Source organism: Platalea leucorodia, assembly GCF_965183815.1.
Source record: "Platalea leucorodia genome assembly, chromosome: 9".
NCBI classification, from domain to species: Eukaryota; Metazoa; Chordata; class Aves; order Pelecaniformes; family Threskiornithidae; genus Platalea; species Platalea leucorodia.
The window spans coordinates 1,960,860-1,984,224 of NC_138831.1; the positions used below are offsets into that span (position 1 = coordinate 1,960,860).

The window sequence follows — 23,365 nt, forward strand, 5'->3', positions numbered from 1 at the left end:
GGAAGCATTCTTACTCGTGAATTCTACCTAGGTTTAATTTATGTATAGTTCTACTGATTTATTTTGCCTGGTTTTGTTTGGTAATGGCAATTTTTATTTGCTCACATCAATGATGAGGCTTTTGAGACCGATATTGACTTTCTATATATTTGCTGCCGTAGCAGGAAGCAGCTCAGGCAGATGCTCTTTCTTGGGAGGCCAAATACATACTCGCTCACCAATCTGTTCACTCTCTGTATCCTGGAATTGTTAACAAAGATGCTATTCTAGCTTACTGTCGTAAACCAAAAATCAAACAAAAATAGCAGTTCTTGCTTGGCATTTTTCTTTTTGTGACCTGATTTGAAGATGAACAGCTGATTGCATGGGAGCTGCCAAGTTGCCTTTTGGTGTTTACAGTTTTGTTACTCAAATTATTGACAAAAGTCAAAGTGTTTTTAAGTCTTGGAAAGAATAACTTGTTACGATGTGTACTCAGCATGTGCAACATATGCATGAAAAATGAAGGTTTTCAGGAACCTGAGGTTGTAGGATAACATTTTCTAATTAAAATACCCAAATAAATGTGTGGGTGGATAAAATGGGATGGGTGTATTATAATTCTGAATGTGTGACAACGTTTGCTACTCACACTTCCTTTTTTTTCCCTTGTATTTTGGTATCTTGTCTGTTGCTTCTGTTTTTCTGAGTTGGCCTAGTTGAACTGACTGGTGCTCTGTTCTCTTCATAGGAAGCCTTACATCGGGAACAAATGTTGGAACAGAAGCTGGCAACCCTTCAGCGACTACTTGCTGTCACGCAAGAGGCTTCAGATACTAGTTGGCAGGTATCTGCAGGCATCCTTTTCTTTATGGACTGAAATATGCAGTGGCATGTAAATTTTAGCTATTCGTTTACAAACAGTGGGGAAAAAAGCAGCAGAAAGAATAAAAAGCTTATGGTGGTTCTCTTAAACTGTGCAAAAGATGATGTTTAAATTTAGTGATTATGTACCATTTTGAAATTACTATTAGTAGTAAGTACTCCAACAAAATTAAAGTCTTTAAAGCAGAACTCTACTGGAACTACGTAAAGCACATGTTAATTCTAAGGTGATGCTTCTTTTCTGCTAGGCTTTAATAGATGAAGACAGGCTGCTATCAAGATTAGAGGTTATGGGAAATCAGTTACAGGCATGTTCGAAGGTAAGTAGTTCACTTGAATACTGGGAATGCTGAAAGATAGCTCTTTTGAAGTGTTCTGAAATTAGCGAGTTGTAGGAAAGCAGTTGGAACATAAACTTTCTGAAGAGAGCCTGTGCAATTTTGATAATGCGAATAGCATGAAAACTGTAGAGCTGTTCTGTATTTCATGGAATCGCTTTAAATCTAGATAAATGGCTATTTTTCAGCATTTTTTTTTTTTTTTTTAGCCCAAACTGATTTCCTTTGTATATACATATAAATATGTACATAGTGAAATGCAGAAAAGGAATTTCTGTCATTGGTGAGAAGCAACCGTTCTATCGTGTTTCCTGTGGATGTTTCTTTCCAAATAGGGATTTGAAAAAAGGCATTATCAATGTGCTGTCTAATATTCAGAGACAGAGTAACAAGTATGCCCTGCCTTGATTGTTGTTTAGGCCACCTATGCCTGCCTTAAATTTTTATTCGTATTTTATTTTTAATTCCTCTCAACTACCTGCATTATAAGAACTTTCTTTGCAGGTCCTGTTTGAGGTCCTTCAGATGGGACCTTATAGGTTTCTGGTTTGTCAAATTTGGGTCTCCTAGGCTTGACATTGTCTTAGCAATGTCCAAAAAAACCCACATAGTTTTCCTATAATCAAAGCTGATCATTGAATGTCTGCTGCCATACATACACTTAAAAATATAACTGGTTTACACCCAGTCATGTCAAGAATCTTTGATTACTGATTTGTCCATAACATTTTCCCATCTACCAGAAATTGCTAAACATTTTGTAATAGAACAAGTCTAAATATCAGCAAAATACTAATTTATATTCTATCTTTGTATCTGAATTATCTTGCACATACAGAATCAAACAGAAGACAGTATACGAAAAGAGCTTATAGCATTACAAGAAGACAAACACAACTATGAGACAACAGCCAAAGAGTCCCTGAGGCGGGTCCTTCAGGAGAAGATTGAAGTGGTCAGAAAACTCTCTGAAGTGGAGGTATTGAAGTTGCTTGCCTCGTCTTCTGGAAATGCTGAAACAGTTAAAACTGCTGCTACATAGATCCCTGTTTTGTTGCCTGTAATACACCAGTATGTGTTGTGTTGTGGCACTTGCAGTATATTAAGTAGTAGTGTTCATTTCTCCCGTTGGACAATACTTAGATTGTTAAACAGTTAATGAGAAACTATTTCAACTCCTTCATGAAGCTGTCTTACAGAAGTTAGTATGTGTGGGAAATAAGTGAGGGGAAAATGACATACGTGCATTAGGAAAAATGCCATTAGACCTTCTTTAAACTGTAAAATTTATGGAAACGGAAGCTTAACCACTCATACAAATTACACTTAAGAATGAGCTTTTAAGATTACAAAGTGTTGGACACTTTCTTCAAATAAGATTTCTGCCCCTCTGGTATCTCTTGTTACTATCTTTTCCTTTATTTTCTCTTTCCATTATCATTATTTGCTACATTCCCTTAGGTCAAGGAATATCGTAAGACTTAATTTTAAGTGCTCAAAGTGTCTAGCCTCTTCATGCTTTTTTGCGAATGCAATGCATATAGTGCTGTATTAAATAACCTTATGAGATTTCAGTTAAATAACCCTTTCCATATTGCAATAGTTTTTGACAGGTTTGTCAATGGTTGGAGTTTTACGTTTACTTCCAGCTTTCTTCTCCTTTCCAATCTTATACTAAGAGAAGAAACTTCTGACTTATTTATTATACTTTTTCCTCTTTACTTTGACTCTTGGGGGAGAAATATTAATTTAACTTTAGTAAGAGATTTGCTTGAGTGCTTCCTGCCATGTACTTTTCTCTACGCACAGACGAACTGGCTCCTGGTTGAAAGTTGTCCTTTATTATATCATGTAGTTTTGAATGCGCTTTTGTTTAAAGGTGTTTTGGTCTGTTTTGGTGGTGAAGAACCAAGTCAGAGCTTGTTATAAAAAACCCCAAAATGTATGAATGAAGAAACAAATCTTGAGCTATGAGGAGGAAACCTATACACCATTTAGTCGTGCTGCTATCACCAGCTGATGCAAACTTCTGGAGCATTCTTTGCTTCCTGAAGACCCAGCTGCCTCCTAAGTACGGGCATCTTAGTTTAGATGCCTTTCCACATTATGGAGTTCAGGAAAAGATTTAGAACACTTCCTGGGAGACAGTTGGCTTATATGGTGTGTTAAATCCTCTTTTGCTGGGTGAAAGGTACGGTATATCTATTTATTACATTGAATCACAAAATATTATAAAACTTTCACAGTTTATCATAAACCAGAAAAGAATGGGGGAGATGGATCACACGTTTCAGTTTTTATTCCCATCAATCACAATTCATTGTATAACCGACTGTGGGTTTTTTGGTTTGGGTTTTTTTTTTTACATGTGCATGAAGCTAATCTATTTTCACATAATCTGTTCTTTAAGTAGAACATTACAAAGGTTTGTATAGAGAGTGTTTTTGCTGGGACTTGATCTGTTTGTTTAGCCTTAATGATTAAGAACAAAGCAGTTAAATATGGCTAGTTACATATACTGTTTGGAAAAAATAGATCAACTTCAGTGTTTGGTAGATTATTAGCCTCTATTTTTTTTTTTTTTTTTTATTTATTGCATAATAATTCTGTCTTACAGCGGAGTTTAAGTAATACGGAAGATGAATGTACTCACCTGAAAGAAATGAATGAGCGGACTCAGGAAGAATTAAGAGAATTAGCTAATAAGTACAATGGAGCTGTAAATGAAATTAAAGATCTTTCTGACAAGCTAAAGGTAATAACAGTACTTCATCTGACTTACGATGATACTGTACCATAATACACGGAACAAATAAATACAATTTAATTTCTAATGCAGCAATCAAATAAAGGTTAAGAAACTTTTTAAACAACAGGTAAATGAAAGAAAGATGCACATCATCTTTTACGTATTCTTTCAGTTTACATTTAATGTACCTGAAAAGTTTCATCAGTTAAGTAAATTGCTAAAAAGGTTCCCATTTTGTTCACTTTGAAAGTTACCATATTTTTGGAGTTGCAATATATTTTAGTAGGAAATTACATATGGTATAAAACTTTATATTCAATTTATATAGACAAATAACTTTCAACCTAAACATCTTGAAGTTAATGGGAATGAAAACCAGAATTAGAAATAAATTCGCATTTCATGTTGCCTCTTTGTGCAGTTACAAACGTACCTAGCCTACCACATAGTAATAATATGGCTCAGCTTCCAGGGGGAAGGAGGAGTGTGCTATCAGGTTTGTTATTAAACCAAACATCTAAGGATTTTAATATTTAAAGGTCCTTTATGCTGGAGAACAAAATAATCACAGTATGATAAAGCCTGTTCCCAAAGAGTCTCCAATGTAGATAAGTAGAAGATGTGGAGGAGGAAGGTAGTAGTGTTCTCTTTGTAGACCTGAGACAGTTGTTGCGTTTGTCTTGGATATATACTAGAATTTGAACTTAGGTTCTTCGAGTCCTAGTTCAGCACCTCAGACAGAAGAGTTTTCTTTCCAAATTAAAATGTTAAATTGCTGGTCTTAAGGCAATTGGTTTCCTAATGATGAGTTAATCACTGATGATGATGAGTATACAGAGAAGGATCAAAATTGAAACATTACCTAGCTTTGAGGGAGAAGAGTCTTTGAAACTTATTGTCATGAAATGCAGCAAGGAAAAAGATGTGGCTTTCAATCAAGTTTCTGTGCAATGCACGTTCAGTTCAGAAGGACTCTTGGGTTTTGATTGATTGGAGATGCTGGGAGACTGCGGGTGTTTCTTAGTTTTTGGGCCCTGGTACTGTTCCTGTGAAATTTGGGTTCCTCAGACAGAACATTAGTAAAGATATTTTGAGATTCTTTCTCTCTGTTATTGCACTTGCAGTGAAATTTGTAGAAAAATAACAGTAGAAAAATTTTGCAGTGTTTCTGTTTGCTTCATCTAGCAAAGAAAGTTACTTATGTACATTTAGATATACAGAAATCAAGGAAATCTATTCCTTTACGTGTTAATTTTGATTTATTGGGGGATTTTTTTTAATCTTCTTTGAGCAGGTAGCAGAAGGAAGACAAGAAGAAATCCAACAGAAAGGACTGGCTGAGAAGAAAGAATTGCAGCATAAAATAGATGAAATGGAAGAGAGAGAGCAAGAGCTTCAAGCAAAAATAGAAGCTTTGCAGGCAGATAATGACTTCACCAATGAGCGGCTAACTGCTTTACAAGGTTAGTCACTAGTGGGGAAGAAACTTTGATTATTTGTTTTTCTTTTAATCTGTGAAATATCTTTTTTTTGGACTTCTGTTTACAGTACGGTTAGAACATCTTCAAGAGAAAACTCTTAAAGAACACAACAGCTTAGGTAGGTGTGATCAGTTTCTTGTTTCAAGCTGGTGTCCAGATTTTCGGTTCAATTACTTTTATCATAATAACCTTGTAGTCTAGGAGTCTGGCCAAAGAATAATGTTTTACACTTAGGCCAGTAGTGCATTCTTGGTTGTCACTTAGCATTGAAAGACGTGGCCACAGCAGCATGCCAGTAGAGGGCACTGCTGTTGTGAGTGTTCAGACTTCTGGGTCATTGCTCAATTCGGAGCTCTGCTTGTGCCCCCTCAGCTCCAAGATTTTTGAAAGTTTTTACATATGCATATATATAAAAGGACTTTTTAAATATATACATATATATATATAATAGGCAGTCATTCTTTGGATGATAGTAACCTCTTACACGTTTGAACAAACCGGAACATGATCTGTAGTGCAGGAAAACAGATTAAATTTTGCCTGTTCTGTTTGATTAGATTAGATACTTAAAAGGAGGAGGTAGTATGAAAAGACAGATGCATTTCACAATGCTGTATTTATAAAGAAAGAAAACCCAAAACGTTTTGTTTGGTTCCAGAAATAATACCCTTTCTTAATCCTAGGCATACAAGTTGACGACTTCATACCTAAAATTAATGGAAGCACAGAGAAAGGTAGTGTATCTTAAGGCTACCTTTTGTCTTATGGTTGATGTCTGAAGTTGAACAAATTCAAAATGTTCTCTAAAATTTTACTTTGAATAGTAGTCTCTTAAAAATGAAATTGAATTTGTCCACTCCTCTGACCTGCTTAGACTTTCAGTCTAGGTGTTTTCTGTAAAATGTAATGAGCCAACTTGGAAGTCGTCTTTTTTTTTTTTTTCTTGTTTCTATGGGCTCTCACTGGAATTAGCAGGAATCTACTGAATGATGTCAGGCTTGTGACACAAGAAAGTGGAATCCAAACTCGTTACTTTTTTCCTCTTAATTTTATTTTCCCTTGCAACACAAACATACACCATTTTTCTAGTAAATTGGGTATGGTAAGTAAAGTCAGCAAAACATATTTTTTTTTCCTAACCATAACAGGAAAAATGTGAGTATATGAAATACATAAATAGTGAAAACTAACTTTTTAAAACTCAGGAGTGTGTTTACATAAAAGAGGAATGAATACAGATTGAACTAACTGATGGGTTTTTTTTAAAGACCAATTAGTTAAAGCTAAGTGTTTTAACTAACGTGTCTTAACATACACGTGAAGCTTTTTGAATAAAATTGTCTGATAAGAATATGCCCAATATCACATATAGCAAAGATTATTCCAGTTACGATTCTAAATTCACCAAATTGTTCCATTGGCTAAGATATATTTGTCCTCTTATTTTAAATTTTTCCTAGCTTTCTTCAGCTTTTGTTGCGTCTTGCTGGATAGCAAAAGCTCTGAGGAATGGTGGTAGTGCTAGTTGGAAGGATGGGGCACTTACATAGAAAACTCATGGTTTTCACTAATATTCACAGTGTTGAAGGATTACTGTATACATTTTTGAAACAAAATTTTAAAACTCTATGCTCTAATTCTTAGCTTTTTACCTTTTTTTTTTTTTTTTTTAATTATCATAAATGAAGAGCTTCTTAACCAGGGAGACTAATAGCAAAGTAAGAGGCCTAACCTCATGCCTATTTCTTATTTGGAGCAGGAGGAGCGATCTGTTAAACAGAAACTGTACCAAAACCTCCCCTTAAACTAAGTACTGCTTATCCCATAATGTCTTAGCATTTTAGGCGCTGAGCTATGATGCACACTGAGATAAGCAAGCAGGAGGCTTAATGGCTGTTCCCAGTTCTCTGGACTGCCATACTTTGTTTTTTAGATAGATTGATCCATCTTGCTGATGCATAATTTTAGGTTGGTAATCCTCTTAACACTTGATGGAATGGTTAAGAAAGAAACTGGCTTTTGATTTTTTTTTTTATTTTTTTTAAATCTTCCACCCCAGAAAATAGTTAACTTCTTTACAAAACAAAACTGAGATACTGTATTAGGGATTGTGATTCTTCATTCTAATCATGTAAACTGTAAAAAGACTTTGAAAGTTAGGTTGTTGAAGGTTATTAGAAAAACATACAATACTGTGAACAAAAGTAGCCTAGAGCTAAATTGAAACATTTAGTAAAAGCTTTCAAGCTTCAAGTGCAAATACATATTGTTTTATAGAGAAATAATTGATAACATCACACTAAAGATGATTTTTTTTTTTGACAAGCACTTTTTTGTTTTAAAATTGTTGGTAGGAATGTCATGTTAGTTTTTTATATACTGCTGACTCTGATCAGTCTGAGTTTAAAATTTGTATGAAATATTTCAAAATTGAATTCGTTATTATGTGATTATAACAAATATTGTACCTCTGATATTCACTTTTTTGTAAAAGTTGAAAAAGCAATCTCTTTTTGACTTCTTTTGGATTGCATAAGAGTCAAAATGTCATCTGGATGGATGCATGAAAATACAGATTCCTCCATCCTATGAGTAAGAGTAGAACTTGTGCTTAAACCTGGGAGTTTTTAGGAAGCTGTCTGCCAATTTCTTTTTCTTTATGAATATGGACAACATATAACTGCTCATTCAAGTTGTCTTTCTGTGTATTTATGCAGTCTATCACCTTTTTCCGTTATGCATCTACCATGCTATTTTATTATTCTGTATTTTAGCGTACTTTTCCATTTTGCTATCTGTTGTACCACATTCTTCTGCATCTCTGCTCTACCTGCTCCATCCACATTTCTCTGGCGTTTTTACAGCTTGCTGGCCTGTGTTCTCTTCGTGACAGTCTGTCCCTTTCTGTATCTTCCTGTCCTTTATCTAGCCCTCGTGTAATGGCAGATGGGCAGTAATTTTCTCTGCCAGATTTTGGATTTTGTTCTCTTGAAAGCAGCAGGAGGCAGTTACCGGGGTTTTTTGCTGAGTAGTCTTGCATTATTTTAGAAGAGCTAAGAACTTAGGGTTTATAATGTAGGTTCAGCAACTTTGGCAGTGAAAGAGGTGGTGGATATTCTGCATAAGGAAAAGACTTCACAGTTGAAGGCAGAAGTCAGAAATTAATTTTTTTGGTGTGCTAACTAGCCTGTAAGGGAATAAAAAAGTTTCCTCTATTCGTATACAAAGGTATACGTACCTTCCCCCTCCATCGCCTTTGGAGGAAAATGGTATAACCATGTAAAATCAGTATGCTTTTTCAAGATTCCTTTTGTCTATCTCTCAAAACTTCAGGTCAAGTCCTCAAGGTATGTATATAGGCATACTACCTAGCCATTGCAAGAATAAGGATTTCACATTACTTTTTTTCTGTGACTGTCCATAACTTTAAAAGACCTGTACTCTGAGTAGAGGAACTAAGAACTCGTGTTATACTCTCTATACAGGCTTTTTATAACAGAGTGTATTAAGATGACAATAGTTAGGCATTCGGTTTCTCTCATTGCACGTATGGAAATTCTGGTGCAGAAGAGAGTAACTTGCTTATACATCAAGCCACTGAAGAACGGAAATTATAATAATAATATATAATTATATATAATATAATAATTCCGTGTAAAACTGAATTATTTCAGTAAGTGATATGCTTCTCAGTGAGTTGCACCACACCTGGCTTTCATATTTCAGTTTTGTGAGCCCTATATTATATAAGGAAAGATATGAGAAATTTGTATACAGTCACTTACAGGATGATGTAAAAAGGCTAAAAAAAAAAAAAAAGTTTAAATATGGAAAACAAATGTTATAGCCATGGTGCTGTCTTTTAAAAAGCCCTGTCCTTGTGTGTTAGAAAAAAGTTCATTACTTAGAGTAACTTTGAAATATAGTAACACTTAGTATTACTTATTGGATCTTAACAGCTAGGCCTCTGATAGCAGAAGCTAAGGCTTGAACAATTTTGTTAGAATGTAACACATTTGCCAGTTTGTGTACTAAAAAGCAGCCTTTTCAGATTGCTGGATTCTTGAGGTCAAAGGATTTTTGGGGTTCTTTAGAAAGGAAGCGTAAGCACCTTTTTATTTGGAGATGCAAGATTCTGATGGAGCTGGGAGCTGCGCAGGGTGGCACAGAAGGATTTGGGCATACCTGGGAGCTGAGGCCCGTCTTAGGATCCCTGCTGTAGAACTGTCCATTCAAAAATTGTTGTTTCTGTGCAGTGAAACTTTGTTTAAAAGGTAAAGGGACATATTCAGCAACACTTTTAAAATAAATGTTTTTCATTTCAAGAGGGTGTTAGATACGAAGAATAAACATGAAGACTAAATAAAAACTTATTAAATGCCCTTTTAAAGCTAATAAAAATGCTGAAAGATATAGGTTAAATACATGTTTCCTATTTCTTCAGTGCTTGGATTTGGTATTTGCAGTTATCCCTGTCTGATGATGAATTAACAAATGGGAGGAACTAGAGGCATCAGTGCTATGGAGTTGCATGTTTCAGTAGTGTATCATCTTCTGTATTTTAAATTTATTGTGATTTATATATCACTCATGTGCATTAATCTTTTTGCCAAAAATATGAAGTTGTCAATGAAAATTTAGTCGAAGTCATTTGTCACCACCTGACCTGAAAGAACAATACAGCAAATGCCAAATGCAGAATGTTTGGACTTCTATTAATTGGTTCTTACTAAATTTTGTTAAATGAAGGTTGTTTTTTTTTTTTTTTTTTTAAATAGCTTCTGTTGAGGTAAGGGGCTCTTTATTATGCTTAAGAACTGCTATTAGATTTTAGTATTTAAAAGTACCCTTTGAAAATGCAGTTAAAGTACTACTTTCTTCTGATGAGTTCAAGAGAGTAATCTGTTTTCTAATATCACTCAGACATCATTTCAATTACATGTCTTGTCTGCTTGCATATTAACTCAGATTTCAAAAGTTCACTGTAATTACACAGTTACAAATATTGTTAATATGCCTTTCAAATTTTTTATTGCATCAATTTGAAAATGGTAAGAAGATGTAAACTGAAGTGTTTCTTTCTTTACTAGAGCACTTTCTTTCAAAGAGTGGAGGGGACTGCACTTTTATTCATCAGTTCATAGAATGTCAGAGTGAGTACAAGAGTGTTCATCACATTTGCTTTAAAAACAACAGAAAACCCAGAAAAGGTGGATAAAAACCAGAATTTGTCACTACTGTTTAATATTTCTGTAGTAGCAGAAATTTTCGAAGCATAGGGTTGTGGCAATGTGATATTAAGCAGATGCCTGTAGTAGTAAGAGGATGTCTTTGCTCTTGCAAAGCAGTGATCACGCTGTCTCTTCTTAGCAGTTAATCCGTTATTGTCCTCTGACCAATAAAAGGGTGGTAATGTTGCCACACGATGTTTAAAACCGAGTGTAATTTTTCATCTGTTATGAATTAAAAAGTTGAAAGCCTAACGCTGTCAGTTTAAGCAAACATCACAAGCAGCAGATAATAAGGACAGAGATAAGGTAATGATGGCTTTTCTTCATTTCACATATCTGTAATTTATCTGATAATTAAAGTTCTTACACATTCTTCAAATTAGTTTTTACAAAGAACAAAAAGGAAAGCAATACCTTAATTTTTATGTGGAAATCTGAGAGGTTCATTTAAGAAAAACAGAACATAAAGATGCAATACCAATCTTTAGAAAGATGTGTTATTCTGGAATGAGAAACATGTTTTTCAAAGCAAATGGCTTTTGAAAATGAGTAATAGAACAGCGCAGTCTGCATATCTATAATTAAAGAAAAACTTAAGATGTTAATCCTTTTTGTCCACTGAGAGAAAAATGTCATTAGGATGAAGAGAGAAAAGTGCTATTAAACTTCAGAGAAAACTCCTTTGTAGCATAAAGAATTATTTTTCGACTTAAGAGTTTACAGAAGTTCTGTACCTGAACTTGAGCAGAGAGAAGTATTTATAAGCAGAAATGAGACAATATCTTTTTTTTTTGACATTATGCCCATTGGACTCTTCCCTTTTAAATTTCAATAAGGAAGTGTAACAGACTTGTTTGACTTTACTCCTTGTGATATGGATTGCAGTGCTATCAACTGAATGACAGAACACTGCTAAGGTTTGTCTAAGAAAATTTAAACTTTATTTGAAAAAAGTTTGTTAAGAGTGAATGGTAGCTGTCTTCTCAGGCTGAAGTTTAAAATAATTTTAAATTTTGCAAAGATCTTCAATGAATCCTCTTTATTCAGTACATAAAAATGAACTGAAGTTAAATGTTTGAGTAAAAATATTTTTTGTCTAAAGTGAAAATTAAGAACACACTGCGTGATGTTCAAATACAGATTGGTTGCCGGTTTTCATTGTTTGGATGTTAGTGTAACCTATTTTAGCAAAACTTGTATTAGTATCACTTCTGCACACTGAACGTGATCAGTCTTGTCGCTATTAAGAAGCAAAAGCGACCATCAGGATCTAGTAAAAGATTCCAACATGCAGTTGAAGTAGTAATGAGAGTAAAATAAAGATCAATTTACTTAGGCCTCCCCTTTCTTGAGAGACGGAAGCTAGATTAAAGACACTGTGAGGCCTCGATTGCCTCATTTTTAAAAGAATGAATAAGAGTTCAAAGGGTTCGGTATTCTGCATTTTTTGTGACTGCATTTTTTTACTATGTAATCAAGAACAAAAAAGATTCGAAGTCAGCAGCTCATATATTTATTTCTGGACTGAAAGTTCACCTTTCCCAAATTCAAATATGTTTAGTCAGGCCCCACAAAATCAGGAGGTTAAAAAACTGCGGGATCTGTTATTTCCATTTCGTATGTAAGGGCTGCCCTTCCGTCCTCCTCCTGCTCTTTGCTCTCTGCAGCAGCGCGGGTTGGGAACTAGTGGGGGGAAAAATTATAATTTCAGAGATCGCCAGGAACTGGAGTTTTAAGCCCTGCAGCAAATACTTAAGTGTAGAACCATATCATAAAGACTGGCGATATTGAGAAAGAATATATAGTTCATTATATGATACTATGCTTTTTTGCCCAGGGGTGTAGGTATTGGGAAAGGAGCAGGTTTATTATTTAAAAAATAATAATATGATAAAAATCCCAGAAATAGGAGTCCCTCATTGAAGTTGTGTTATGTAGGGTTTGCTGTTTTGTAATAGAAGCAGACAAAGCTATAGGATCTGCAAGCCATAAGAGAAATCTAAAAAGAAAGGGGAATTGAGACAACTGTGCAGTTTGTCTAGAAGAGAGGTTCTGACTTGTGGTGGTACAGCGGGGAAAGCGCGCATCTCCGAAGTGCTGGGGAAGGAGCACGTAAATTGGAAAGCACAAGCAGAGAAATGAGGAAACACAACTTGAGTCGGGGAAGTGGAGTATGTAAGGTAACACAAGAAGGAAAATTAGATGATTAAGCAATCTAGTATTCTGTACAAACAGTCGCTACAGAGGTATAAGGTAATTGAAAGTGCTTATCAGTTAAGAGCGACCAAGAGCTCTCAAGGTACTAAAGCTAGAATTGTTTTGGCAGGGCAGAAACAACAGGACACTACAATCTTATTCAGGCTGCAATGCAACTGCTTAACTTGGGAAGCATTGTTTGTAAAATCCAGCTTCTGTAGGTTTTTAAAGATATTTTTTATTTATTTTTATTTTTTAAGCAGAATATGGCGCATGATACCATCCAGTAACCTGTCCTGATCTACCGCATCTGTAGGATGTTATGAGCTCTTGCTCCGAATGATCTGGGAAGTCCGTTACCTCCCGATCATTACATCCAGTTCGCTTCTTGCTCATTCCATAACTTTCTGTTAGTAACCACTGGTGAACACCAGTGACGTGGACAGCAAAAGTCATCGGGCTTTTTGCTGAGTAGACGATATGAGTTATAACCAAAAATGCTGATGGTGTCTAGATGAAAGAGAGGTTTGGTGCCCTGCTGGCTTCCTGTCTTTTGCTCCAATCTAATTCTTCTTTATTTGTGTCCATATTTTTTTCCTCATTTTGTGATTTTTTTGCATTTATCATTTTAAATGCAAGTCAATTTTTTGCTTTTTTACTAGTTTTTTTTTTTAATTTCTCTTATCTAAAAAGGAGTAGTTTTTGGATGGATTGAATGGCTGTTTTCAGCTTTTCCATGAGTTTGACCTGCAGGTGGCAAGTGAAGTTGAAGCTGCTCCGTATCACTTTTTTCACATGGTTTGAAATTTGTATGTTGAGGGCCAGGTTTCCTTGTATTGGTCTTCAAAACTGGCCTCTTTCAAAGACTAATTTGATACAAAAACATAAATGTATCGGGGGCATGTTACTTAAGTAATCATTGTAATGTTAACAGATCTTAACTCTTATATTACACATAGTGATAGGCAACCTAAATCTAAAAGGGAGTTTTTAAAATGAAAAGATAGGAAATGCCTAAAAACCTAAAGGAAAACTGCAAAAAGAAACATAGACTATCTTAAAGATGAACTGAAAGCTTAACTTCAAAGCAGATTGTTTCAGTAAAAATTATTATTATTTATTATATGTATCAGTAGCTCTTTGCTTTCTGTTAAGTAGTGACTGGATAGCATGAAAGATAAATATTATTTGCGCCAGAAATTAAAGCTAGGATCCTGACCCTAATTTATATTTTGGTAGCCAAAAATGCACATCTTGGTTCAGGGAAAATGTGGATTGGTTTTAAAAAAAAAAAAAAAATCAAGTTTATGAAGTTTTGTGAAATAGTAATATGAAAAGATGCAGAGATCTGAAAAAGGGAAGTTTTAAAGATACAAGTACGTCTGCTTTTGCTTTGATCGTTGTCTGGATTCTGCTGGTTTTAGTGACTAGGGCAGTAACAGAGTGCAGAATGAGATTCCATGTAGTTCAATGACATCAACATCCAATTTTCTGTTTATTATCTAAATATACACAGGCATGCTGAAATAAACTACTTTTTGTTGGCTCTGGAATATACTAATGCTAACATTCCTAAAACACAGGGAATGCTGACTTGTTTTGTAAGCTAGGAGAGGTGTCAGCCCTCAAGTGAAAAACACTGGCTTTACCAGCTGTGGGTCTCACTGGGCGAGGGGACTGGTGTGTTACTGCTGAAGTTCTTTGCTGAAGAAACCGTCAAGAAGAAAAGTTTTGTACAAATGTTGAAATTCATAAATGACGGTAGAAAACAGTAAGCCACCATGGAGAAGAAAAAAGAAAGTCTGCAGACTTTTTTAGTCAGAGGAATTGAGAATTCTTAAAGCTGCTGCAAAGGTTTTGGTTTGGAAAAGCATCTGGGTCAAGAAGGCTAGTTTCTTTGGTTTGTGCTGTTGTTATTCTGGTTTTAACAGTTACTGAATTGTGAAAACTCCAAGATCCATCAATTCATAATGCTAAGTTTTCTTCTGTAAACTGCTTATAGAAGCCTGTTTTAAGCTAACAGTCCAGCATAGCTGAGGTGTTGCCCCTCCAGATGAAGCAGCTGACGGCTACTTTGAGTGGAGGGGTTTTGCATTCAGCTAATTTTTTCAGATACATGGGCAGAATTCCTCAGCTGCTTTCTTGCTGCCTCTTCCCCACCCCTCTTCCACCCGCAGCTGAGTCCTGGAATAATCACATATGAAGACTTTTGTTTAGATTTTTTTTTTTTAATGGAAGAGGGCTCATGCTATCCCTCAGTAACTCTTCACTGGTGGCCGCAGTAACTTGATTCCCTCTGCGGTGCCTTCCCCAGTCCCAGCACAGTGACTCCCCCCAGCTCTGGCGAACTTGAGACTGTTCTGAACTCAGGTGATGAGTGATCTCCTACAGCTCTTGAGACCTGAAGCCAATCCTGAAAACCCAGTGTGCTGTTCAGTGTATTTCTGAAGCAGTATTTGTAAAATGTTACAGGAATGCAGGAGAGTATTTGTAGATAAAAGCAGATGGAGGGAATATCTTTTAGACTGGTTCGTCTGGCTGCGGGAGAGGGAAGGGGACAGGACAAGCTTTCGGCCATGCAAACCCTTCTTCAGATTTCAGAGTTTTCTTCTTTGAAAGCTTGCTTACTAGCTAGGGTTGAAAAAGCTATCTCCATGCAAATGTGCTGCCTCTGTCCTTAGATTGTCGTGCTTACAGCAACAGGCCATCGGAGGAGCACAGAGACTTCTTAATCTTCAGAGATACTTGAAGCTGGAAATGCTGACTAAAGCTCGCTATTTTTTTTTAATTAAAAATTTGAAAAGAATTTACTGACATCCAGCTTCCTTAATCTGAACTCTCCTGTGTGCGCTGTTCGTCCAGTCGTCTCTGCGCCTCGTTCCCTGTTAACAGCACTTGGGGTCCCCAGCAAGCGGGGTTCCCTGCCTGATGGCCGGGGACCCGGCAGAGCGGAGGCAGGGGCAGCTTCCAGCCTGGTGTTTCAGTGGGCGTTAACAGCTTTCAACATTGTCTAAACTGCAACATCTACTGCATAGAAACCGATTATGTGATCTGTAAGAGATGTGACCCTCGATTAATTTTGCATGTTGGCATCACTAGCTGGCTGTTAAGGAATTTAAAATAATGAAATCTCCTCTGAATAAGAAATTAATTAATTACTGGTTCAGTAGTTCTTTTAGTGTCCTTGATTAATCCAAACCTGTTCTTCCCTTGGTCTTACTGTTTGCCTTCGTGCCCCAGCTGGAGTTAGGATGAAGTTAGCAATGTAGTCTCAAATTCCGTGTTTTAGGTTTTTATGCGCCTGACATACATGAATAGACTTCCCTGTCGATGCTACATGTAAACTCAACTTTTGAGAACCTGAATGTGAAGCATGCACAACTTTTTGGAAGTTTATGCAGCTCTCTGAATGTTTCAAGCCAAGAAAGGCTATTTCTGTGTACCTTTCCTGGGCACTGTTAAAGCAGTTGTGATGTGGAGGTGGCTTCTCAATTGCTCTTTTACTGTGGCATATTTCTAGATTTCTACTGTGTGTGGTGGATATCTATTTCAGGCAACCAGCTCTTAGAATTCCTTTTTTGATAACTATAATTTGATAAATGTATGAATTATTTATTGCTCCCAGTTAGGTTTTTTAAAAAGTTCGTAAAAATTAATTTTCCTAACTTCTCATTAGTGAACTGAAGCATTAATAATGTAAGCTAATAAATTGCAGAAGAAATAATTATGCACTTTATCACAAAGTTCCAGTGGGCTTGTGTGCTCTGTTTCATTATTCCATGCCAGAATAAAGTTTTTGTTCAAGCCCGAGTAGGAAGTAATATTATCAGCTTTTAATTTGGTCATGGAATGTAGTCTACGTAGATGTGTGCAGGGAAAAGCTTGCTTAATTTGAGCCTGGAAAGTAACACTTATTTTGTTTGGCAGACAAGATCATAGATGAAGGACATCTAACCAAAGTGGAAGAAACAAAGCTTTTGAAAGGTTAGACTTCTGGATTATTTGACTGTTTTTGAAGCATGTCTTTTATGTCACTTCAGTGCATGTTCTGTCTTAAACTAGCAGTTTGAGTTTTGTTGAATAACTGAAGAAAGGAAAATAAATGAAGAGAAGGTATATTGTTTACTGAACTCTGCTCCAAATACTATTGTAAGGTAAAAAGATTTAAAGGAAACCATTTTTGAAGATTGAGTGCATGAAATGCTAGTCTCAGTTCTGACCGAGTTCTTAACCTGAATGTGCATTTTAAAAAAAATGTATAATTTCTGTAAATGTATTTAAATCTTTAGTGCCTGCATAAATTTCAATCAGGCTTTTGTTTTTATTGTAGGACTAAATAGAAATAATGTTTGGTCTCATTTTAAGTTCTAAATAAAAGTGTTATTTTCATTTGATTTTTTTCTAACTTACACCCTCATAACTTTAAAATAACTATTAACCTCCTAAACCTGCCTTTTCCCAGTAAAATATAAGTATGCATCTCTAACTCTTTTCTCTTCCGTATAACACAAGTGATATACAAGGATCTAATTAGAAAATATTTATGTTATCAAGGAACAGTCATCCTTATCTTGCAGTGCCAAAATCGGGAATGCCAGAAAGCGTGTAGATCAGTACCTCCTGTGTGTCTAATAATGTAGGCTTGTTTGGGCTTGCAGGCTGACTCCACTTTTATAGCTTTTTATTAACGTCTGCACATACTAACTCATTTCTTTACCCTCCGTCCTTCTGCAAAGCGTTATTGTATTGAATAAATGTTAGCTTGGTAAAAGTTCTGGTCTTTTAGAGAATTTTCAATTTATCTTCTCTTACCTTAATGTATGAAATGGGACCTTTGTGTACGTGAGTAAGCTATAGACGACACGCCATATTTGGCAAAAGAATGCATACAATAACTGTAACGTAACACTGCATGCCAGTTATCTTGCAAAGCGGTGAGCTATTTTTAGTGTCTGTTAATATATTCCAACTCACCAAGTAAGTATGATGTCAACACATTTTAATATACTTCATCATTTTGGCTATATTTATTCAGCTCAGTTTTAATATGGGAAATAGGGACAACTGCTGTGAAATACTATAGTATGGGGAAGAGTTTTGTGCTTATGGCTCTCTTCCAGAATAGGAAGCAGGTTTCTGAACCATTTCTCTTCTGCACTTCTGCTGTTTCAGATGTAGAAACTGGTGCATCTTTCCTCTAGTGCCTAATCTTGTTCCTTCCTTCAGGATGGGAGGGAGGACAAAGCTGGCGTACGCGAGGGTGGGAGGGAGGTGGGAGGAGAGAGAACGAATTCAGCGGTTGGAACTTGCACTGTTCCTCCTGTTTCGCAGAGCGAGAAAGCTGCGTTTCCTTGTGTGACCAGATATGGTAAAGTCAGTTGGGTACAGATATTGCTCAGCTTAGGGCTTCTGGATTGGCCACTAATATAAACGACATGGGTGAGGCTTTTGGGATATGCTTTTCTTAATACTTTAAAAAGAATGTATTACTTGGTTTAGTAATTAGTATTACAGTTTTAATGGCAGTCTTGTGAGCTTGTTTCTATACGATACATGTAAAACGCTTTGTATTGTAACATCTTCAGATATTAGTTAAAAACCTTATTCCTAGAAATAGGGAAGCACCCTTTTTGTTTTAGCAAAGAACCCCCTCCAAACCTCGAGTTTTTAACTACTTCAGTTGTTAGGAGCTCTGAAGTCTGATGAAGTCATAGGAAATGTGTTTGGAATAGCTGCCAGGTCCGAACCCCCAATGCGCTTTAAGTGTACGGGTGCTTTCCCATTCTCCTTCTCCAGTGATTTCAGTTGCATTAAGATAGGACGAGTCTGGCTCTTGGTCAGCTGTTTGTTTGTACTTGCCGCCTTCTGCTTCATGTGCAAGTGGATGTTATTCTGGCATAGAGAAATAGAAAACTTTTCATGTTAGATGAAGAAAACTTTTTTTTTTCCCCCATTAACCTGTCTGTGTTTTGTTCTCTTGCTGATTTCCCAGTGTGACTGCACAGGTTGTCTTCAGGTTCCACTTAACTTCTTTCATTTTGGGGGTGTTTAGTTCTGTTCTCTTGTCATTTGAAAAAACAATGCACACAAGCTTTCTCATTACTCCTTTGGTTTTTACATATTTTCATATACTAACCCTATTGGTATAACACACTTGATTCATTTATTGCTGTGCATCTTTGTTCCCGTGTCCTGGTACTTTCTTGTTCCATCTACGGTACCTATGTGTGAAGAAATTATTTGTGTTCACCGTGCTTTTCTGCATGTATGGTAGAAGTAAAGTCTGTATACCAAGAATGTTGTAATGATGCCTTTTTATATACATCTCTCTACCTGGAACCCGAGACTGAGAGGAAACCTCTGTTAATCTGTGGGTGGGCATCAGTGCTGTCAAACCAAGGCTCTGCATAGTCAGCCAAGGAAGACTTCATTATGTATAACCTCATGTGCATATTGGTGATGTGGTTCCTTGCTGACAAATTTACTGTATTTGTCCACGCCAGGGATGGTGTGCCATCAGAACGAAACTGGAATGGTTATTTAAAAATGGAGAAAAAAAAAAAAAAAAAAAAAATTACAGCCCCATAAAGTATTTAGATTCTGAGTCAGGGGTACTTCTGTGTGGGAAAAGGATGCACTAATATAATTAGGTCCCCTCGCCTTTTGAAAATGTTTGGTCTCCATTAAAAATCTAGAACTGCTGAAAAAAAAGGCAAAACAAAAACATCTGTGTGGCTTCACTAAGCTGCATGTAATGATGTGATGAGTTGTGTATGAACAGATATTTCATGAAGGTATTTCTTTGATGGAAGGGACATAGACTGCCTTCTCTTCATACAATTTGAACTGAAAATTCTTTCTAGAAATTAGTGTATTAATTTATATTGCTGTGATTCTTTACTGGCTCATACCACACTTTTTTTTAACAGTACAGTAGATACAAGACTTGTTGCTATTATTTTATTTGTCTAAAATACTGAAGCACAGTTTTATTCTTAACAGCAGTTTCTTTCTGACTTGTTACAGTATCTGCATTGTTCTAGTTTTCTTTTCTTATTTGTTCCCTGATTGAGTCAGCTTTTGCACAGAGTTCCAGCTGGCAAGAATACAGCTTTAACAACAGTTCAAGCTGTGCGTGAGACAGTTGCGTCCCCCATTAGATGCTAGACTAGATTAATGACTTCAGTGATGCTGAATCCATTTTAGCCTAGACTTACACAGAAATAGGCAACCACCAGGTTTTTAAGTGTTTCTTCAACTATGTTGTTTTCTATCGACGTTTAGCAATAGAAAGAGACTGAACAAAGCGTTTACTGATTGTGGTCAATTTTCCTTGTCTCTTACAGAGAATCAAGCAAGAGTCAAAGAATCTGATTTGTCGGACACTCTTAGTCCAAGCAAGGAAAAAAGCAGCGACGACACTACAGGTGAGCGTTTAGCTGTGGTTTCTGTAACATCTAATTAGTTTGCTCATGATTAAGTGATTTAATTTGTTTTCTAAAAGAGCGGAGAACGTTTGTGTTACGCGGAGCCAGATACAAGCTTAGAGCAGTATTGTCTATTTTGCAACTTCATAATTAACTGTTGTAAAATGAGAAGAACGTAAAAGCTTCTCTTCGCTTAAGAATGCGTATATGAAAACCATCTGCAGTCTACCTGCTCTCTGAAAGGTGTGGGTTTTTTATTTTAGATGCCCAAATGGATGACCAAGATCTAAATGAACCTATTGCTAAAGTAGCTCTTCTAAAAGGTAAACAAATTTGGTTTTGCAACTTCAGATGCATAATCTGTATGTATATCTTTTTGTCTACGTGTTTTTTACCAAATGTGCATTGAAGTAGAGTGCTGAAATTAAAATGTTTTAATCATGGTAGTATGGAAGAATTGCATTTAAATATCAATAACGATTCCGTTGGCTGATGCTATATAAAAGCATACCTCTGAGTGTTAGTGTAGAAACAATTTGTGCTTAAAGTTTCTGCACTCACCAACACTGTTCTAGGAATTTTTACATTATAACTTCAAGTGGAGTTGAGAATTCAGCATACGCTTAAGTTAGGGCTAATAGCTGGGGGAAAGAGGGCTTGTTCCATCACTGACGTATTTTAAGCATTGCCAAATTGTACTTGTGTAGTTTCCATCACTATCGGAAATCCTTCTGTTAGTTTGCACCTGATGGGTTAAAAAGAACATCTAAAAATCTTTTTTTTGTTAACACACTCAAGATTTGAATTTCCTGTTACAACTGTGTTTAGAATGATTGCCGCGCCTTAGCTTTGCGCTTCATAGCTATAAAATTAATTTTTTTACTGCTCTTTGCACTGAAGGAATGTTCCTTAAAACTTGATTAGCAAGCTAATATTTATATATTCATGAGCTGAAAAATTTGTGGGATATTAATTAGTTGTTACATTTAGCATACTGAAAGTTAATTTTATGCTTTATGTACAATTAGGCAGTGATCTTTCTACCTTTATGGATTCTCAAAAAAAAAAAAAAAAAAAAAAAAATTGGCGACAGTGACTGCTCCCATGTAACCAAGTGAAGACTACTCATAATTCGCTGGATTTCTTAGCTTGTCTTCTGCAGACACCTTAAAAGTAGTCCAGGGACCCCTCAGGCTGAAACCCGCTGGTTCCTGAATTCTCCTTCTATGCAAGCAAAGCCTTCCCGAGTTCTGTCGGGACGGTTCGTTTGACAGCCCAAGGCCAAGATGAGGCCGCTGCGAGCGTGCCGCTTCCCGCATTAGAACAGTCTCGTGTCACAGCGAGGGTCAGGTGTAGTCATACTGTCTCTGGCCAGGGTATATTCAACCGGCAGGGAGGGTTAATTGAATTCTTAAAGAACTAAAATCAAGTTTTCTGTAGTAACATGGAAGCAGTCTTCTGCTAATGTGGATGCTGTCGTTGCTTCATCTGTCTTTACCCAGTTGAAGATTTGAACCATAACCATTACTAAACTTTTAAGTGGATAAGTAGACAAATACCTATTTGCATAGACCACTTTGCTATTGAATTACATATTGTAATTAACTAAAATAATTGGAATAACTCTCTTTCTCTTGAGGCTATTTATGGGCATTCCTATTTTGCTCTCATGAAACCATTAAAAAATATCTGTACAATGAATCATTTGCCCTCATAATTTTTATGAAGAGCCTGTAAACCCACAGTTTTGCTTGAGGTTTTGTCAGAGCTACTTCATATGCCTGACTTTGCCCTAAAAAGGATCTTACTTGCCACAGAAAGACTTTTCAAGTGGATTTGTTACGCAGCCGTGTAATTAAGGAAGAGTGAGAACATTTCTGATCTGGCAGCTGTTTGGAATGCGGAAACGGTCGCTGAAAAAGGCAGCGTCCCGTTTTGTTTAACTGTTGGAAGTTACAAAACAAAATCATGGAACAAGAAAATGATGAGCTAGAATAAATGAATGAGGGTTTTCAGCTGTTGTATTTGACTTTTTTTCTTTCTTTTTTGGCACCTTGTTGTAATTAATGATAGAATTCCTTAGACTTCTCTGAGAACAGTTAGTCCAATGCTGAGTACTTCTGGAAATTGCTTTTTTAATTGCAACCTTTTACGTTGGTTCTCAAACCAGGTTTTTGACATGTGAATTTGCTTCTTGAGGGAACTAATTCTAAGCCTGATGATATTTAGTAGTTTTATTATTTATAAATAGAGCAATCCTGCTCACTAAGGAGTATTTTTCAAAACGAGAGTTAGCACAGAAACAATGTTTGCTTTGAACTAGGCATCAAAGAAATTTTCAGTTTGGGTAAGACTGAAAAGCTGTTATTTTCTCATGCTTATATCTCCTGGCTTTTGATTTAGAAGCATGTCAGGCATATGGAAATTCCCCGATTGCATTTGAGTAGGAAAGAGTTTTTACCTTGATTGTGCCTTTGCTAAACTGATTATGTTGTCCCATTAAGTTCAGTTCCTCATCTCCTTTGGAGCAGTAGTATCTGTTATGATGTGTGCTTTCATTGATTGGAAAATACTGTCCACCAGAAAGTTCATTTAGGTTGTCTATTGTTGGATTTGGGACACTGCTTCTTTATCAGGCGTGATGTGAGCATGATTTGTCAGCTTCTTCATCCATTTCTTCTGAACAGTCTCATTAGGGAGGGTTGAAAGTCTAATTGCCCCAAGTCTTTATCCATGAGAAGCGAAGAACAAAACATGTTCAGTAAAGAGAAACTTGGATGTGGAACTCTAATAAACTATAAAAGAAAGTATTTGGATGAAATATGTAGTCCTCTTTGTTCTTTCTGCTCTCATAATTTTGTTCTGAAAAAGCCTTAAAAGCACATGTGTGCCCTCAGCTCTACTCGATCTTACCAATTCATTACTGTGGAGCAGGAAAAACATAGCCTCTTTTCTTAGGGGGATACAGTATGAATACTTAGCATGGTTTGATAAACAATTATTTTAATGAAGAAAACAGCGAAAAAAAAATCTTCATAGTTACTTTATTGGTGACATGTACAGTCAAATATGAATGTCA

At 36.1% G+C, this 23,365-nt stretch overlaps 1 protein-coding gene across 36 annotated transcripts in view; it reads left to right on the forward strand.

Moving 5' to 3' along the window:
- SLMAP (sarcolemma associated protein) overlaps positions 1 to 23,365 on the forward strand; it is an 88,548-nt gene that overhangs the window by 45,818 nt on the left and 19,365 nt on the right. For 8 of the 36 annotated variants that reach the window (XM_082321858.1, XM_082321869.1, XM_082321880.1 and 5 more), the window contains exons 7-17: positions 731 to 826; positions 1,113 to 1,184; positions 2,041 to 2,181; positions 3,820 to 3,957; positions 5,246 to 5,414; positions 5,500 to 5,550; positions 6,116 to 6,166; positions 10,523 to 10,585; positions 16,787 to 16,843; positions 20,206 to 20,286; positions 20,550 to 20,609. In XM_082321858.1, the coding sequence (XP_082177984.1) occupies positions 731 to 826; positions 1,113 to 1,184; positions 2,041 to 2,181; positions 3,820 to 3,957; positions 5,246 to 5,414; positions 5,500 to 5,550; positions 6,116 to 6,166; positions 10,523 to 10,585; positions 16,787 to 16,843; positions 20,206 to 20,286; positions 20,550 to 20,609 (979 nt within the window). Of the gene's footprint in view, positions 1 to 730; positions 827 to 1,112; positions 1,185 to 2,040; positions 2,182 to 3,162; positions 3,394 to 3,819; positions 3,958 to 5,245; positions 5,415 to 5,499; positions 5,551 to 6,115; positions 6,167 to 10,522; positions 10,586 to 16,786; positions 16,844 to 20,205; positions 20,287 to 20,549; positions 20,610 to 23,365 lie in introns of those variants that run through there. The other 28 variants (XM_082321892.1, XM_082321859.1, XM_082321864.1 and 25 more) reach the window with 12 other exon arrangements.